The sequence below is a fragment of the Antrostomus carolinensis genome, unplaced genomic scaffold (genome assembly GCF_000700745.2).
Source record: "Antrostomus carolinensis isolate BGI_N321 unplaced genomic scaffold, ASM70074v2 scaffold14701, whole genome shotgun sequence".
NCBI lineage: Eukaryota > Metazoa > Chordata > Aves > Caprimulgiformes > Caprimulgidae > Antrostomus > Antrostomus carolinensis.
The window spans coordinates 1-14,475 of record NW_010296391.1 but is presented as its reverse complement, the minus strand read 5'-3'; the positions used below and the strand labels follow the sequence as shown (position 1 = coordinate 14,475).

Genomic DNA, 14,475 nt, shown 5'->3' with positions numbered 1-14,475 from the left:
AGGGACTGCAAGTCAACCAGAAAGGACTGTTCTCACCATGGTCAAAGATCGTTTGCTCAAGGACAGCTCCAAAATGCCAGCCACCAGTTTATTCAAGTGTTTCCTCTACATCTGCAATCCCAGGCCCCTGAGACCAGCAGGAAAGTCATCACTGGTGAGATGACTGGCTCAGTGGATGAGGGAGAACAGTGGAGGTTGTTTATCTTGGCCTTGGCAAGGCTTTCAATGCTGTCTCCCATGACATCCCTCTGGAGCGATTGATGAAGTACAAATTGGGTTAGAGGACTGAAAAGTGGCTGAGCTGCCGAGCTCTGAGGGTTGGGGTCAGCAGCATGAAGTCCCAGTGACTCGTGATGAGGCCAGTCACCAGGGTTACTGGGAAGGTACATGGGCAGCCCACCCTCCTGTGTGCAGACCCCACAGAACTAGTCAGGGTTTTGCCCATCGTATCATTAATAAAAACACCCACCAGACTATCAAAGATCAGATGAGAGGTCTGTCTATTCTTCTGCCTGACAGTGGCCAGCAGCAGGAGCTTAGGGGAAACACAAGAAATAAAGCACCTGGTGTGACTTCCCTCTCCCAGTTCCTTTCAACCTGCAGTGCAGGAACCTCTTGTTCAACACTTTGTAGCCGTATCAGTTTTCAGTAGTTCTTGGTGAACTGTTCTTCCATGATTTTTTTTAAAGCACTTTGCATTCTGTGGCAACAACCTGTATAGCTTAATTGTACACAATAGCTAAAAAGTATTTTAATTTTAAATATTGCTTGCTAACTTCACTGGACACACTGTATGTCTTGTACTCTGAGAAATATGAGTAAATGCACCCTCTTCACATTACTCACCATTTGTAAGATTTACTGTGCAATGTCCTTTCCAAACTGGAGAGTCTGTAGTAACCCTCCCACAGGCAACTTCCTTCAGTCAGTCAAATTCGATCAAGACTGATTTGTCAGGGGTATTCCAAGGATCTTTTGTCAATACAGCAATGCTGAGTGTATGCAAAAGCCACTTGCACACAATGGGCAGAGAAATGCAAGCGTGGAAGATTTATGTATCATGGATTATTTCTGGAATACTTCCAGGCACTTTGAATCACGACTGGAGAAATCACGTGCATCAGAGCAGGATGGGCCAGGAAGATGTACAGCTCAACAATTTTGTGGAACTCTACACTGATTTTGATAAAGAAAAAACATCTGTTATCAGCACAAGGAGTGTAAAGACGAATGATATCAGTATCCTTCAGTGTTATGGAGTCCCAGCTTACCAGCTGCTGCCGTGCACCATTAACCTGCATATATGTTACCTCAATTCCCACAAGAAGCTGGGCAATTAGAAAATAAAGTTTGAATGCAAATCTGGGCTTCTGAAAGCAAGAGAGTCCTCAGTGTGCAGGAAACTGTACCTGTGTTAAAATCCTTCTCTCATTCTGAGGCTGCACACACCAGGGAGCAAAGATTTGGCAAATCTTGTATGGCAGAATCTTGAGAGACAGGAGTGGCATTTTAAATATTCCCAGGGTGCCAGGGTTTCAGTTTTCGAACAAACAAGCAGATGTGTCTGATCAGCCTTCCCAAAGCACCTCCCCTCCCACCACTGCTGTTGGAAAGCAGCCCCTCATTCCTCATTGCTTTTTTCCATATTTTACTTATCTGAAAACAGCAAATTAAATCAAGCATGTTAAACAGCCAGGATTTTATCACGCAAAATACAAAGCTCTGCAAAAACTTCAGACTGGGAAGATTATAAGTAGGATAATTGAAATGGAAAAAAGGATTTTAAAAGCTATTTTTAAAAGTATTAAAAAGGATAGTTTGGCAGAAGGGAGATAGATTACAGTTACTAGTAACAACTGAAGTATTAGAGAGCGTAGGGAATCTCAGCCTGTCAGAGCAGATGCTGCTTAAGGCCACAGACAGGTTGAGCCTGAGCTGGTGACAGCCCAGCCAGGGAAAGTGCTGGAGCACCAAGCAAGAGGCCAGCACACAAAGAGAAGGCTTCTCAGTGCCCTAATGGAAGAGCTGTGCTCTTAACCCAACAACTTCATCCAGGGAGTTACTAGTCCTGGATTTGGTTTCCAATAATTCAATGTTTTTCACAGAGTGCAGCACTGCAGACTAATAGGATTGGGACAGGAGGGAGCACCAACTACAACACACAGCTCATCACCAAGCTTAGAGGATCACTGTCTTCCTCAGCAGGACAGATGGGGAGAAGAGGCCCCTGTCTGTCCCGACAGAGAAATAAAACTTTTGCAGCCTAACTGGGACAGTTGCAGCCGCCACAAAGGGAGGCAGAGGTCTGCCAGCACAGCTGGCCTGCTGGCTTCCTTGCCTCTGGACATGCAGGTTTGTCCATCTTGCTGCCAGCCCCAGACAGCCATCTGCTGGGCAACCGCTTCATAAATCAACCGAGAACAGCATTCACAACCAGGATCACTGTACTGCGGTTCTTCCCAGCTTCCTGTGAGATTAGGAGCTCAAGGGGACACATTTGAGGCAGCGTTAAGCATCAATATCTGGAATTTTAAGAAAGGAGGTGCAGAGTTTGCACGTCTGTCCCTCCCAAGAAGTGTCAGTATTTCTGGAACGTGTAAGTGAAAGAGAAGAAAAAAATTCATATAACACTTCTTAAACCTGAAGGTTGCTTCCAAGCATCACAGCCCAAGCACAGAAGCCAGAAAGGTGGCCTGAGTAGCTAGGGATCCAAAGCAGTACGGGACAGCACTTGGTGGTAAGCACAGAGCTGTAAAAGCAGATCTGGTCCTCTTGAAACTAAGTTGGATTTAGCCTCAGTAAACCTAGAGTTGTGTTTAAAGCCATTTGAGAGGTTAATGTCCTTTAATTATCACTTCTCTGAACCAGTATTAACTCAGTGTTCATGCTTTACGTATTTCATTCATCCATAGCTGCAGTGACTTTGAGAAGCAGGAGCAGCAGCAGGTTACCAAGCAGTGAGGAACGGGGAAGGTCTAGATGCAGTGGGTAAGGCAGCAGCGAGAACGTGGAGGCAGCGCCAAGTGACTGGGATTTTCCCACACTAGGAGCTACCTCATTGGTTTCACACCCCAACCCTGTAAAACAAAAAGGGCAGACTCTGGAGAAGGCAGATTCCCTTCTGGTCCTTCCAAAGAATTGGGAAGGAAAGAGGGATTTGATGTTTCTGCAACACTTTTGGGTGGAAAGTTTTCAGGGCTGACCCTGCCAGACCAAGGACAAGTGCTCAGCCTCTGTTCCTGGGGACCATCAGGACAGATGCTTTCCCTAAGCTCCTCTCCATCTGTGTCCAGAAAACAAAATACTTTCCACAAGCAAGATGTGTTATTGAGTGTCTGGCTTTACAGTTAGAAAGTAGCATTTGCAACACAGCACCTAACAGGATTTGTGTCACAACTATGTGAAGTGCAGAACATTCATTTCCACAGCTGGTGTCAGAAATCCAAAAACTAAAAAGCAAGGGGTTAACAATTAAAGATAGAACGGCACAACTTAATTCCCAATCACATCTCAGAACTAAGAACTGGAAAATTTTTGCAAAACTAACCATGCATGACCATGCAAAAAATGAACGAACCAAAGCACACACTCTAGCCAAGCAGCAGCGAGCTTTATTGAGTTCCAATAACACTGCATCAAAACCAAAAGAAATTAAAGTTGCTTTTTGCTTCTTAGCATTAGTCATTTCTCAAATACAAATGTGATTATGTTTAATAATATTAAGAGAAAACCAAGGAATAAGAGCAAGAATAAAGTTAGACAAGACTGCAGAGACAGTGTCTCCTTGTGTTAGAGAAACCGAGTTCTTCAAAGTGCTGTTAAATTTTCTCAGGTCAATGTCAGGGACTGAATCCCAGGACACAGGATCTGATTAATCAAATATATTGTGGGTTACTATGAAGCATGCTGTACTTCTGAAATCACATTTGGGGTATGTTCGGTGAGACAGAGAGGGATTTCAGAGAAAAGTTCAGGATCAAACATTTCCCCACTGGCTGCCTCAGTAAAGCTTAGTACAAAGGTTAAGCATAATTAATTTTTCCTCCTAGTTCCACAGAAAAGATCAGTGTGCAAGATCTGACACTGTCTATCTGTAATACCCCTCAACCCACTGAAACGTAGCTCTGGCCTCCCCTGCTTAGTTCAGTGTTTGCTGCATTAAGTGCACGTAAGATTAAAACACTGGTCAACATAGAAATATCCACAACTGAAAAACGAGAGATGAGAACGCTGTCTGACATTGCTTGTAGACACTAGTATGTGCAGCTGCTAACCTAGGCCCTGAGAGTTAAGTACACACTGACAAACAATTACTTTAAGGAAGTTTTTCAGCATTAATAGCTATATGTTTCTTCAGTAAATAAAGAATTACATTTTAAGAAGTGTCCCCTTCTTCCATGAGGAAGTACTTAAGGTCGTGTGTGTAAGAGTGACAGCTGGCTGTTAGCAGCATTACTGCTGTGGTACATTGGCTCAGAAGTCAGGTGAATCACCTCCAACTCCTCATCAACTCTGTTTCAGAGCTATGCCTTACGTTTCTGAACGGCACATAGCACCATCTAAAGAAAGTGAGGAAGGCAAAAAGATATTAGGCAAGCAATCATTCCTGAAACTTCAAGTGATCATTCGTTTATTCCTTTGAGGCAGACTTGCACTCTCTTCCTTCTCCTCTCTCATTTCCAAAGACTTCTTAGTCTTCATAGACCTGGTGCAATCCAGTTAAGAAACTTCATAGCAACTTCAAAACCAAGAAAACATGCCTGGAAAAGAGAGAACATACAGAATAAATAAGGATTCTAAAAAACTATTCCAAACATGGTTTTTGAAATGCAGGACTATAAACACCCGATGTGGCTGATGGGAAGGAGGAAGAGAACAAAAAAAGGTCTTGGACCAGAGGCAAGAATTCTACTGTATGCCTCCACATAAAGAAAGAACTTCTACTCCATTAGACTCATTATTTATTGAAGGCGAAGCAAACTTATCCACCCATGTCTGTCTTCTACTGGTGGATATACAATCAGACAAGAGATACTATCAGAATGAGTCCAAGGGCTTTCTTGCAAAGCTTTGAAGGGAGACTTACTTGGTGTTCCCCCTAGATCTAGGTACATTTTTAGAACCTGGACACCAACAGCCAAATGTACCTGCAGTGACAAGAATCCCACAGAAATGGCACAACAGTGAGCAGCCAGTCATCTCCTCTACAGACTGCAAATGTTCACTGCGAGCGGCCAGGTCCCCAAAACCCATCTGGAATCACAATTTACTCACCGCGTTAGCAGGAAATGCCCTGATCATTACAGCTGTGAAGCCCTTATACAGAGATGCAACTCCTTCCTCTCTGATAAGTTCTCTCAGCACATCTCTAAAGCCATTTGGGTATTTTCCTGCAGGAGCTGAAAGGGATACAAAACATATTTGTTAAAATGTGTGGCAGTCACAAATGCTGAAGAATGTGGCATATGTAATAGTGCAGGATTTTCAACAGGTTCATATTACTATAACATTTAGGTGACACCAGAATCCAACCATGGCTTAAGCTACGCTAGGAAAACATCTGCTTGGGAAAGTTATCTATTTCAGTCAAAAAGCAAGCAAATAAAAAGGACACCTCACTAAAAACTCAGTAAATAGAAGGTAGGTGTTCACCATCACCACAAATAATTTACCTAATCAAGTCACTGAAGCAAGGAAGAAAGGAAAATAACTTTTGTCAGGGTTGGATGTCTGAGCTGTTCCCTGTGCCACTGATCACAGCTCTCCCAAGAAAAATTGATTAAGTTTGTTTAAGAAACTTCAAGAAACAGAAAGTGATCCTATCACATGTGCAGCCAAGAACAGCAACAAACTTCAAGTGAAAAGCACAGGCTGTTTTAATGCTGATGCTATACAGATTTGCTGAGGTGTTTTAAAAAAAGTTATTTTATTCAAAGAACAAGTTCTTGCTCCTCCTGACACTTCTCTGGAAAGTACTGCCTCTGCCAGCCCTCTGAGCAAGTACTCCACAAACCAACCCAGTTAAACAGAACCACTGTTAACCAGGAGCACTGGAGATTGGTCCAGTGGAACAAGGATTCAAAGCTGTGATGTATTTCACACTTAGCCCTTGGTATGATATCAAACAACCAGAGCAGCCATTATTCAGAGAAAAAGAAAATAAAAGTTTCCTGCACTAGATTATCGTGATCCGTGACTCAAGAAAAGTGGTCACTATCTGTTCTATGGAGAACTGAGTCCACAGAGAATATGAGGAGCCTCAACAAAAATCTTAACTAACTAGGACTCACAAAGAAACCAAGGAAAAACCTGACAAACTTTGCTGAAGCTCAAGGTCTGGGGCTGTCCTCACTATGACCAGGCTTAAGAGCAGATCTGCTAGTCTAAAAGAAATGCTCTTGGCAAGGCATGCCCAGTTACTGTAAATTTCAGATAGCACAGACTACAACTATATCTGAAATGAAACAACAAAACCCCTCAAAGAAGTGCACTGGTAATTAAACAGCCATGACAAGTGGTTCTATTATTATGACTTCTATGCTGAAGTTTCAAAGCAGGTATCTCAAATCAGGCTCATTATGAGAGCAGGGAGGCAGAAACAGAAGTGCAGCCCACCAACTAAAGGAAGGAATCCAACTAAAAAGCTAGGAACACACTCAGGTTTTTCATGTACTTGCCTCAAGCAGTTCTTAAGACTTGCTACCTCCCAGATGCCCAGATGGCATCTTCCATCGCTGCCCATCCCATTCCCAGGAGCACTGCCCTGAGTGTGGCCGTGACAAGCTGACACACAACTCACCAGTCTGGAAACGGGATTTCAGCACGTCTGGTGGAATGGCAACTGCCCAGTTGAAGATCCCAGCCAGGCCTCCAGCAAAGAGGATCCTAGGCACACTGAGGTCACTCACACTGTGGCAGGATTGGGGTGGGGTGGGAGGAAAAAGAAAAAATAAAGAAAAAAGGAAAGAAAAAGTAAAAACTGGTGACAATCAAAGAGGCAGCCTGGCTGACAGCCAGAAGGCAGCAGAATGCTGCAGACACACAAGTGCAGTATCTAAGCAAGATTTCAAAGAATCAGAGGCCTGTGGGAAAAATGTACTAACTCCACCCTAAAGGTTCAAATCTTTTCATTCAGCAGCACACACACAAATGCTGAGGAAAAAAAGAAGAAAAAAAAACACAAAGAAACAACAAAAAAAGCAACAAGAAAACCCCCCAGCTCTCTGTGCACACACAGTGGTGAAAGTGAGGAGGCGTACTTTTAAGTATTCCTGACTTTGCTAATAAGATCCAAGGCTAGAATCTGAGAGAAACTCAGAATACTATTTTCATTGTCAGTTAAGCTCAGACCAAAACAGCTCTTCGTAACTGGGGAGATTAATCTGCAGTGTCTGGGAAGTCTAGAAAATGATGACTGTGAGATTTCACTAACCTCTTTTTTTCAGGGGTCAGAATGTTCTTCAGCCATTCGTACGTCATGAAGTACATTCCACTGGCTGGGACATCTAGTGGGTAAACAACAAAGACTGTGAGTAGTGGGAAACAAAATGAAGCCTAGAGACACAGCAGCCCCATGCCAGCTCAGCAACATCACTAAGTACATCCAGATTCCTTTTCTGAACCTCCTCTACAAACAAAATAAAATCTTCTGTTGCTCTAGACAGAGGAGCCTGAACTTTCCCAGGGACAGCAGGTGCGAAAGGCAAGAACTGGGAAAATATCTGCTCTTGAGCACTTCTGTCAGCAGCCTTTCAAATTAGACTGTAACCCACCTCCTGGCCGTTAAGCTAATGACAAGAAAGCTCTAAGCTTCCTTAATTGCTGCAAAGCAGATCAGAGCAGTTCAGCAAATTCAAGAGTTTTGCACACTATTTGCTCCAATGATTCTATTTTGAGGTTTTTTTCTGTAGTTGATGGGTTTTGATTTAGGTTTTTTTAAGGTACTCCCACAGCCCATTCTTAGCTCATGCCTAAACTAAAAAACCAGCCTCTGGCTAAGGACTCTGCCAGAGTTACACTGCTGTTACACTACTATGAGAAGCAGAGAACAGAACTAATTCCTAAACTGAGATATCAAAATACAGAAATTTCAGCTGATCCTTGGAAAACACTGCCCCAGTACAGGGAACAATCTAATGCTTTTCAAAGGAGAAAAGCATTATGTACCAATACAAGTAAAGGACTCGGTCTCTGGCACAATTACTTTCTTGTTGTTGTGACAGGGGTCATGACATCCCAGTCCAAAATAACCCACACTCAAGTAGGTAGAAAGCATAACTGCTGCAACCACATCTTTTAAAGCAGTCAGCATTACACAGCAACAGTCACAGGCAGTCACAATCCTTCTCCTAAGAAAGAAAAAGAAAAGAAAAAAAAAGGAAAAAAAAACAAAGCCCACTTCTGTATTTTTCTTTCCTCTTTGTACTCTCTGCTCCTCTCCTGAAGTCTCTCATTCCTCTTGGCTTCTCAGAGCTTAATTACTTCCTATATCTCTCTGATCCTTGTCATCTAATCTCTTCCTCACTCACTGAGAATCTCATATTTATTTCTCTGTCCCTTTGAGGCATTGGAGTAGCTCTGCAGACTGAAAAGAAAGAAAAAAGGGTGACACAGCATCTCTAATTGGTTAGAGGGACAGTGAGATCTAGGATACTATGTCAGGCTTCTCATCTTAAAGTACCCCATGTAGAAGAAGCATCAGAACGTCTGCATCAGTTACCTCTCATGAGAGTGAGCACTGTCCCCTTGTAAACGCCACGAATCCCAGCCTCGCGGTACAGCTGTTTTGCACAGTCCAAAGAGCCACTGTATTTAGTTTCACCTGTAGCTGCCTGGATCTGAAGGATTAAAGTGATAGTTTCTGACTAGTGAAGGTTTCTGGCTGGTGAACAATCATACAGCCAACAGCTAGAAAGCCACGTGCGTGCTTCCATAGAGGAAGGAGCACAAGCTTGTTCCGCAGGCGCTCCTGCGTGTGAAAGCTCTTCTCAAAGAAGCTCTCTCACGTTCCAGCTGAGGAAATGTTTTACTGTTCCACACAGTCACTAATTCTCCCTTGTTTTTCCACAGTGTAAGTTTGAAACAACTGAAGTCAGTTAGACAATTCTACACTTGCACTGCCAAAAACTAGCCTTCAAGTGGCTTAGTGAAATTCAAGCAATTTGTATGTGTGTAAAAGCTTCCATGATAATACCACGTCTGTCAAAACTAACGTGACCGCTCATCACCATACCAACGGAGTTCAGCATGGTCTGAAATAAGCAAAGCTTCCCATCTCTGCTAAAGATGGTATTTGCATTTGTTCAGGTTTACATTTTCCAACAATATTTTACAAACCCTGGAGGAGATGTAGAGCTCACAGTCACCTAAACATTAGAAAACTATTTCAGGTATTTTGAAATGCATTCCTCAGGTATGTATTGGGAACCTGTCAAGGTAACAGAAAATCTTTACACTAGAAAGAGTCTTATCATGCAGTAGTTTTGTATTTTTTTAGAAAAAGTTTCATTCTGAAAAACTGTGTTTTTCCATACTTTGAGGTGGATAGAGGCATCTACTGATGCCACATAGTATCAGGCTTATGCTCTGTCATATGAACAGAGCAATGAACGCTGTATGTACTTATACTGTCACGGTGAGTTTGTATAATGCTTCTTCATGACACAGTTGCATTAAGTGACAGTTGTCTCAGTCCTGTCAAAAAACAGAACAGAGTAAACGTGCTAACCAATGAAGTTCCTGGTATGGAAAGACAAGACCCCTAAAATTAAATTCCCACCACCACCAGGCAATGCCTTACCTGTAAAAGGCACTTGATTCTCTCTCCTGGAGCCATGATGGCTGTTGTGAACACTCCCGACAACATGCCAGCAGCAAACAGCTGAGGGTATCTGCCCCGAGGAAACAGAAGAGACCCAAATGCAACACAGCACACAGGACACGAAGGGCAGGAAGGCCCCTGTATCACCAGATTATGCTGTTCCACACAAACTTGGCAGTGGAACTAGAAATGCATCTACTGCTTTTGATCAGTGCAGAAGTGCCTCATCAATGCATAATTAGAGATAAACATTTAAGGTCTCTAGGATTCAAAGCCCTGGTTCCCACAGCAACCATAACTCAGCTCTTTGCACCCATTGTATTTGCTAATATTCCTTGTACTTGCAGTTTTTGTTACAGCATTTCTCATTCATTTTTATACTCAACAGACTTCCTCCTCCAGGCTCCCACACTCTTCGCAGTGACCCCAGCTTCCACGCATACTCCTGCTTGTGCAGCCAGGAGCCTCCTTTCTGTAACCTTTCAGTTCCTCACTCCTTCAGCCTCTGCCATTGTCAAGTGTGTCCTACCAACCTGCCATCATCCCACACATTCTGCACCTGCTTTCATGTGGCAAAATCTCCATGACAAAAATCCCTTTAACAGACTTATTTTTACATCCAAACTTATTTTTATATCCAATATCCTGCTACTTTCTCTAGTATCTCATACGAACCTAATAATTAAATTCCACACCTCCCACTTCTCTCCACTTGCCCAGGAGATGACATTCTATTCAGGTTTTCCGATTCTTACAACTTTCTTTACTCTTAAATTCCCATTAAATCTTCCAGATCATTCAGACTTCCCTCACCACTCCACATGCACCTCCTTCTCAAACTAAGCTTTGAGTTTTTCATCCACAGAAAAGACAGAACAGGCTCCTCAAGCTTCTCTCCATCTCCTTCCTTCCAAAGCTTTAAAAATCAACACGGGGAACCACTGCCATCCTGCCTGTCTCTAGACCTGTAACCATGGTGCTGAGAGTCTGACCTTTCTTTTTGGGCCTCATGACCCAGGCATGCTGTATCTTACCATGTAGAGTCTGCACCTAAGGTACAGCACAGTTGGGCACAGTTCCACCATCTATTTATTGATCTTTGTTCTTTCTCTCCCACCGCTCTGCTTGGGAGGAGTTCTGCATAAAGACTCAAAAAACTATGCTGTCCTGCTCCAGCTTGCTCCTTAAAACTTCCCTTTGTGTGTAAAACACAAGGCACTGAGGTGATAAGGCTGCTGGAAATAATCCCACAGCCCATTTGTTCCCTTGTATTCTCCACTGCTTATTGTTCCCCTGGTCTTACCCTTCAGCCTTGTCCGCATGAGGACACTGCTGTGGTAAATGGGAGGGAAAGCCAGCAGTGCCCCAGCATCTCAGCACTGCCGCCCTCTGAGGAACCCGAGCAGAGGGAGCTCGCTCCATGTCGCAGCAGTGGCCAGCGGTGCAGAGCCAGGCGCACTCACAGCACCTGGGCAGCCCCTGTGCAGGCAAAGCTCCAACAGAAACTGCACCTCCCCACCCCACCACGCTCGGCTCAACACAATGGGCTCCTGCTTCCTGACAGAGCTCCTACTTACGGCATGAATAATAGAATAAAATGTTGCTAAGCTACAGTTCTGTTCCTGTAGATCTACAAATGACAATTCAGCAAAGTTGTTAAGGGAGTACTTGACAGGTGGGGGCCTTTCTTCATGCCTAAGTTAGCTTGTAGAAAGCCACATAAAGTTTTCTTAGCTTCTCATCTCTTTTCCACAAGGGTAGATGTGCCTGAGAGGAGGGCTGCTCATAAACACCTCTTTCCAGAAATTAATAATAAAACATTTCTATGGATAGCTATGTCCTTATATCCTAACGTAAGGACACAGCGAGAGTCACAACCAACAGGGAAAAGAGAATCAGGACTGTGAATGTTGTCTGCTTGACCATGAATCTATTTCTCCCATAGTTTCTGTTAATAGTGAGACTGTTGGCAGGCAACCATTATATAACTCACACTGTACTCATCTGAAATTGAATTGTTCCTTAAAGGCTCTTTCTTGCGTAGAAAGAGAATTGCATAGCACCTGCCCACATGCTGTCTGTTTTTAGCCTGTGCTATCTGTCCCACGCTTCCAGAAGCATTAAAACACACAAGTGTTTTATTTTTTAGAACTATATTTATAACCTAGGAGAAGAGACAAATTTACACCACAACTCAACGTGTGACGATACAGCAGGCTGCAAGAGCACGAGGGCGCCTTTCCCAACTGCCTGATTAACTCAGAAACTTACGTCAAAATGTCATCAGGTTTTTTCTGTTGGAGTCTTTTTCCCAAGCCAAACCCAAAGAAGCACACAGCAAACATGGGTGTCACTCCAATAATAGGAGCTGCCATTCCTCTGTACAAGCCTCGGACGCCCTGCAAGAAACGTTACCACAAGAATGACTTCGTTTTGCATAAACTTTGCACACATTTCAATTTATTGAGAAGCAAAAGGCTACAACACAGGATAACATCAGTCAGGCAGTCAAATTAATCAGATAAATAATGGGATCTACTGGTCACTTGCAATTATACATGTTTAGCTGAGGCTCAAAGCCCGCTGCAGAGGAAAGCTGTCCTTCCTGGAAAACACTGGCACCATTTATGCCCCTCTGTTCCAATACTGTTCATCCTGCACTTACAGCTCAAGTATGAGGAAGCTAAGTTAAAAGCCATCTGAATAACAGTCCTAATAGATTATGTCAAAAGTCCTCTCTCAAATACGTACAAAAAAGCAAATGTGCTTTATTAATAAGTCATCAAACGCAGTAGTGTAAAATCCTGACACTGAGCCCATCAAATTCACTGTAGGTAAAGGAAGGGCCAGGGAGACTGACCTGCACGACTTCAGTTCCCACAGGAACTCAATTTGGAATAAGTGAACAAGTTCAAGAGCAAATGATTTTTTCTTTCCTTCCCTAAGTCAAAAATTTTTCACCATACAACTTTACATTCCTGATGTTTCCCTTCATCAGACTACACACATGGAAAAGTTCTAATGCAGACCCCAGCAGTGACATTTATTTCATTTATCTTGCCTTTGAACTGAACATTTTCTAATAAAAAGGAGAGATATCTTTCTAGATAAAGGCTAGATGCACAAATTAAATATTTGCTGGTCTTCCCATCCCTTCCCTCCCCCACAAATAAATCAGTGTATCCCAGTATGTGTCTGTACACTTACAGGCACCACTGACTCTGGAATGAAATCGTATCTGGCTGACAAAGATCAGACACTCCTGCTTAACCTTCCCACGAGCAGCGGGAAACAAAGGGCCTTGGCAGAGAGGTTTAATAGTTTCCCTTATAGGCACTGATGAGTATTGAGTAGGAGCAGAGAGGCAGCGTTACTTCTGAACTTCACATCACAAGGCTATTATTATGGTTCAGCTCTGACGTCAGCGCTTCAGCAGGGGTGTTAAAAACCGCGAGGGATCCAGAGCTGGCAAAGCAGTTCAGAGCTTTGTGGGAGAGACTCGGGAAGCAAGATTTGCTTTGGTTATATAACAACCTGTTAATGCCATCATGAAAGTGGATTTCGGATATGAGGCAGATCTTTCATTTAACAGAGAGTTACCTAACAAGATCCAGCCGTTAGAAATTAGACTTCAGACCAGTAAACAAACAGTTGGGCTTTACAGCCGTTGTTTCCAAATGGTTAATAGCTGCCAGGAAAATTTACAAAGCTGAAAACTGGATTCTATGTTACTTAAAAGTCTTTGAATCAAGGCTGGGTGCCTTTCTAAAAAAGAAAATAGACTATAGTTCAATCACGTGATATGGCTGATTCAGTAACGAAAACCACTGTCCACCTTCTGAAGACAACTGAACAAAGCTACTACAATTGACTCTCTATTCTCAAAATAAGAAAAAGAAAACAATCTATTAATTCAAACTTCTCATAGATGGCATAACACATAGAAGAAAGTAAAAGTACTGCTGGTATCAACAAAAGCCATTGCCTATTTCAGAGTTTCCAGAGACAACTCCAAATACCACTGACCACAACAACAAAGCCAGCAAACAACTGCCAACATTTGCTCCAGTCTATAACTTCAGATATTAATACGGTGATGTTTTGAACCACAAGCAATTCTTAACAGAGACGTGCACCTGGAACGTGTATTCAAAGCATTCCCCACGTTTTGTAATCTGCTTAAAAAATCTTAATTAGAATTCAACTAATAACCCAAGACCTGTACAGTCTCCGAGAGACAACATTCCCACACGATTCCATTCCTGAGACGTATGGGAACAACTGATATTTTTGGCAGGCATCGCAGATGACAAGCTAACATGGTACCTCTCCAAAAAGAGTCTTTCTGAAGCAGTCAAAGGTCCCAGAATAGAGCGGAGGCTGACCAGGCTGCGGCTTAGGCTGGGTCTGCAGTCTGACCTAGCAAGACAGGACAGGAAAACATCAGTTTATTGACTATAACTATTGAAACTGATTCAGAGAACAGCTCTGCGTGGCTGTCGTGGGGCATTTGGTGACCAGACTTTATGATACTGGCAGGAAGTTAAACGCCGCTTTAGCCCTTCGCAGAACAGAGGAGACTGAACTGTAACGTGTTTACTAGCGAATGTGTTTAACTCCTCAGCTGCCGGGACGACACCAGGGTAACAACCCCC

At 43.1% G+C, this 14,475-nt stretch overlaps 1 protein-coding gene across 1 annotated transcript; it reads right to left on the bottom strand.

Annotated features, from left to right (window-relative positions):
- Positions 1-4,096: 4,096 nt before the first annotated feature.
- Positions 4,097-14,239, bottom strand: SLC25A20 (solute carrier family 25 member 20; the record flags this gene model as incomplete). Its single annotated transcript, XM_010178286.2, has 8 exons — positions 4,097-4,760; positions 5,275-5,399; positions 6,800-6,909; positions 7,433-7,505; positions 8,720-8,837; positions 9,800-9,890; positions 12,092-12,219; positions 14,147-14,239. Coding segments are annotated over 8 exons (801 nt in total), but the record flags the coding sequence as incomplete, so codon positions are not given.
- Positions 14,240-14,475: the final 236 nt, after the last annotated feature.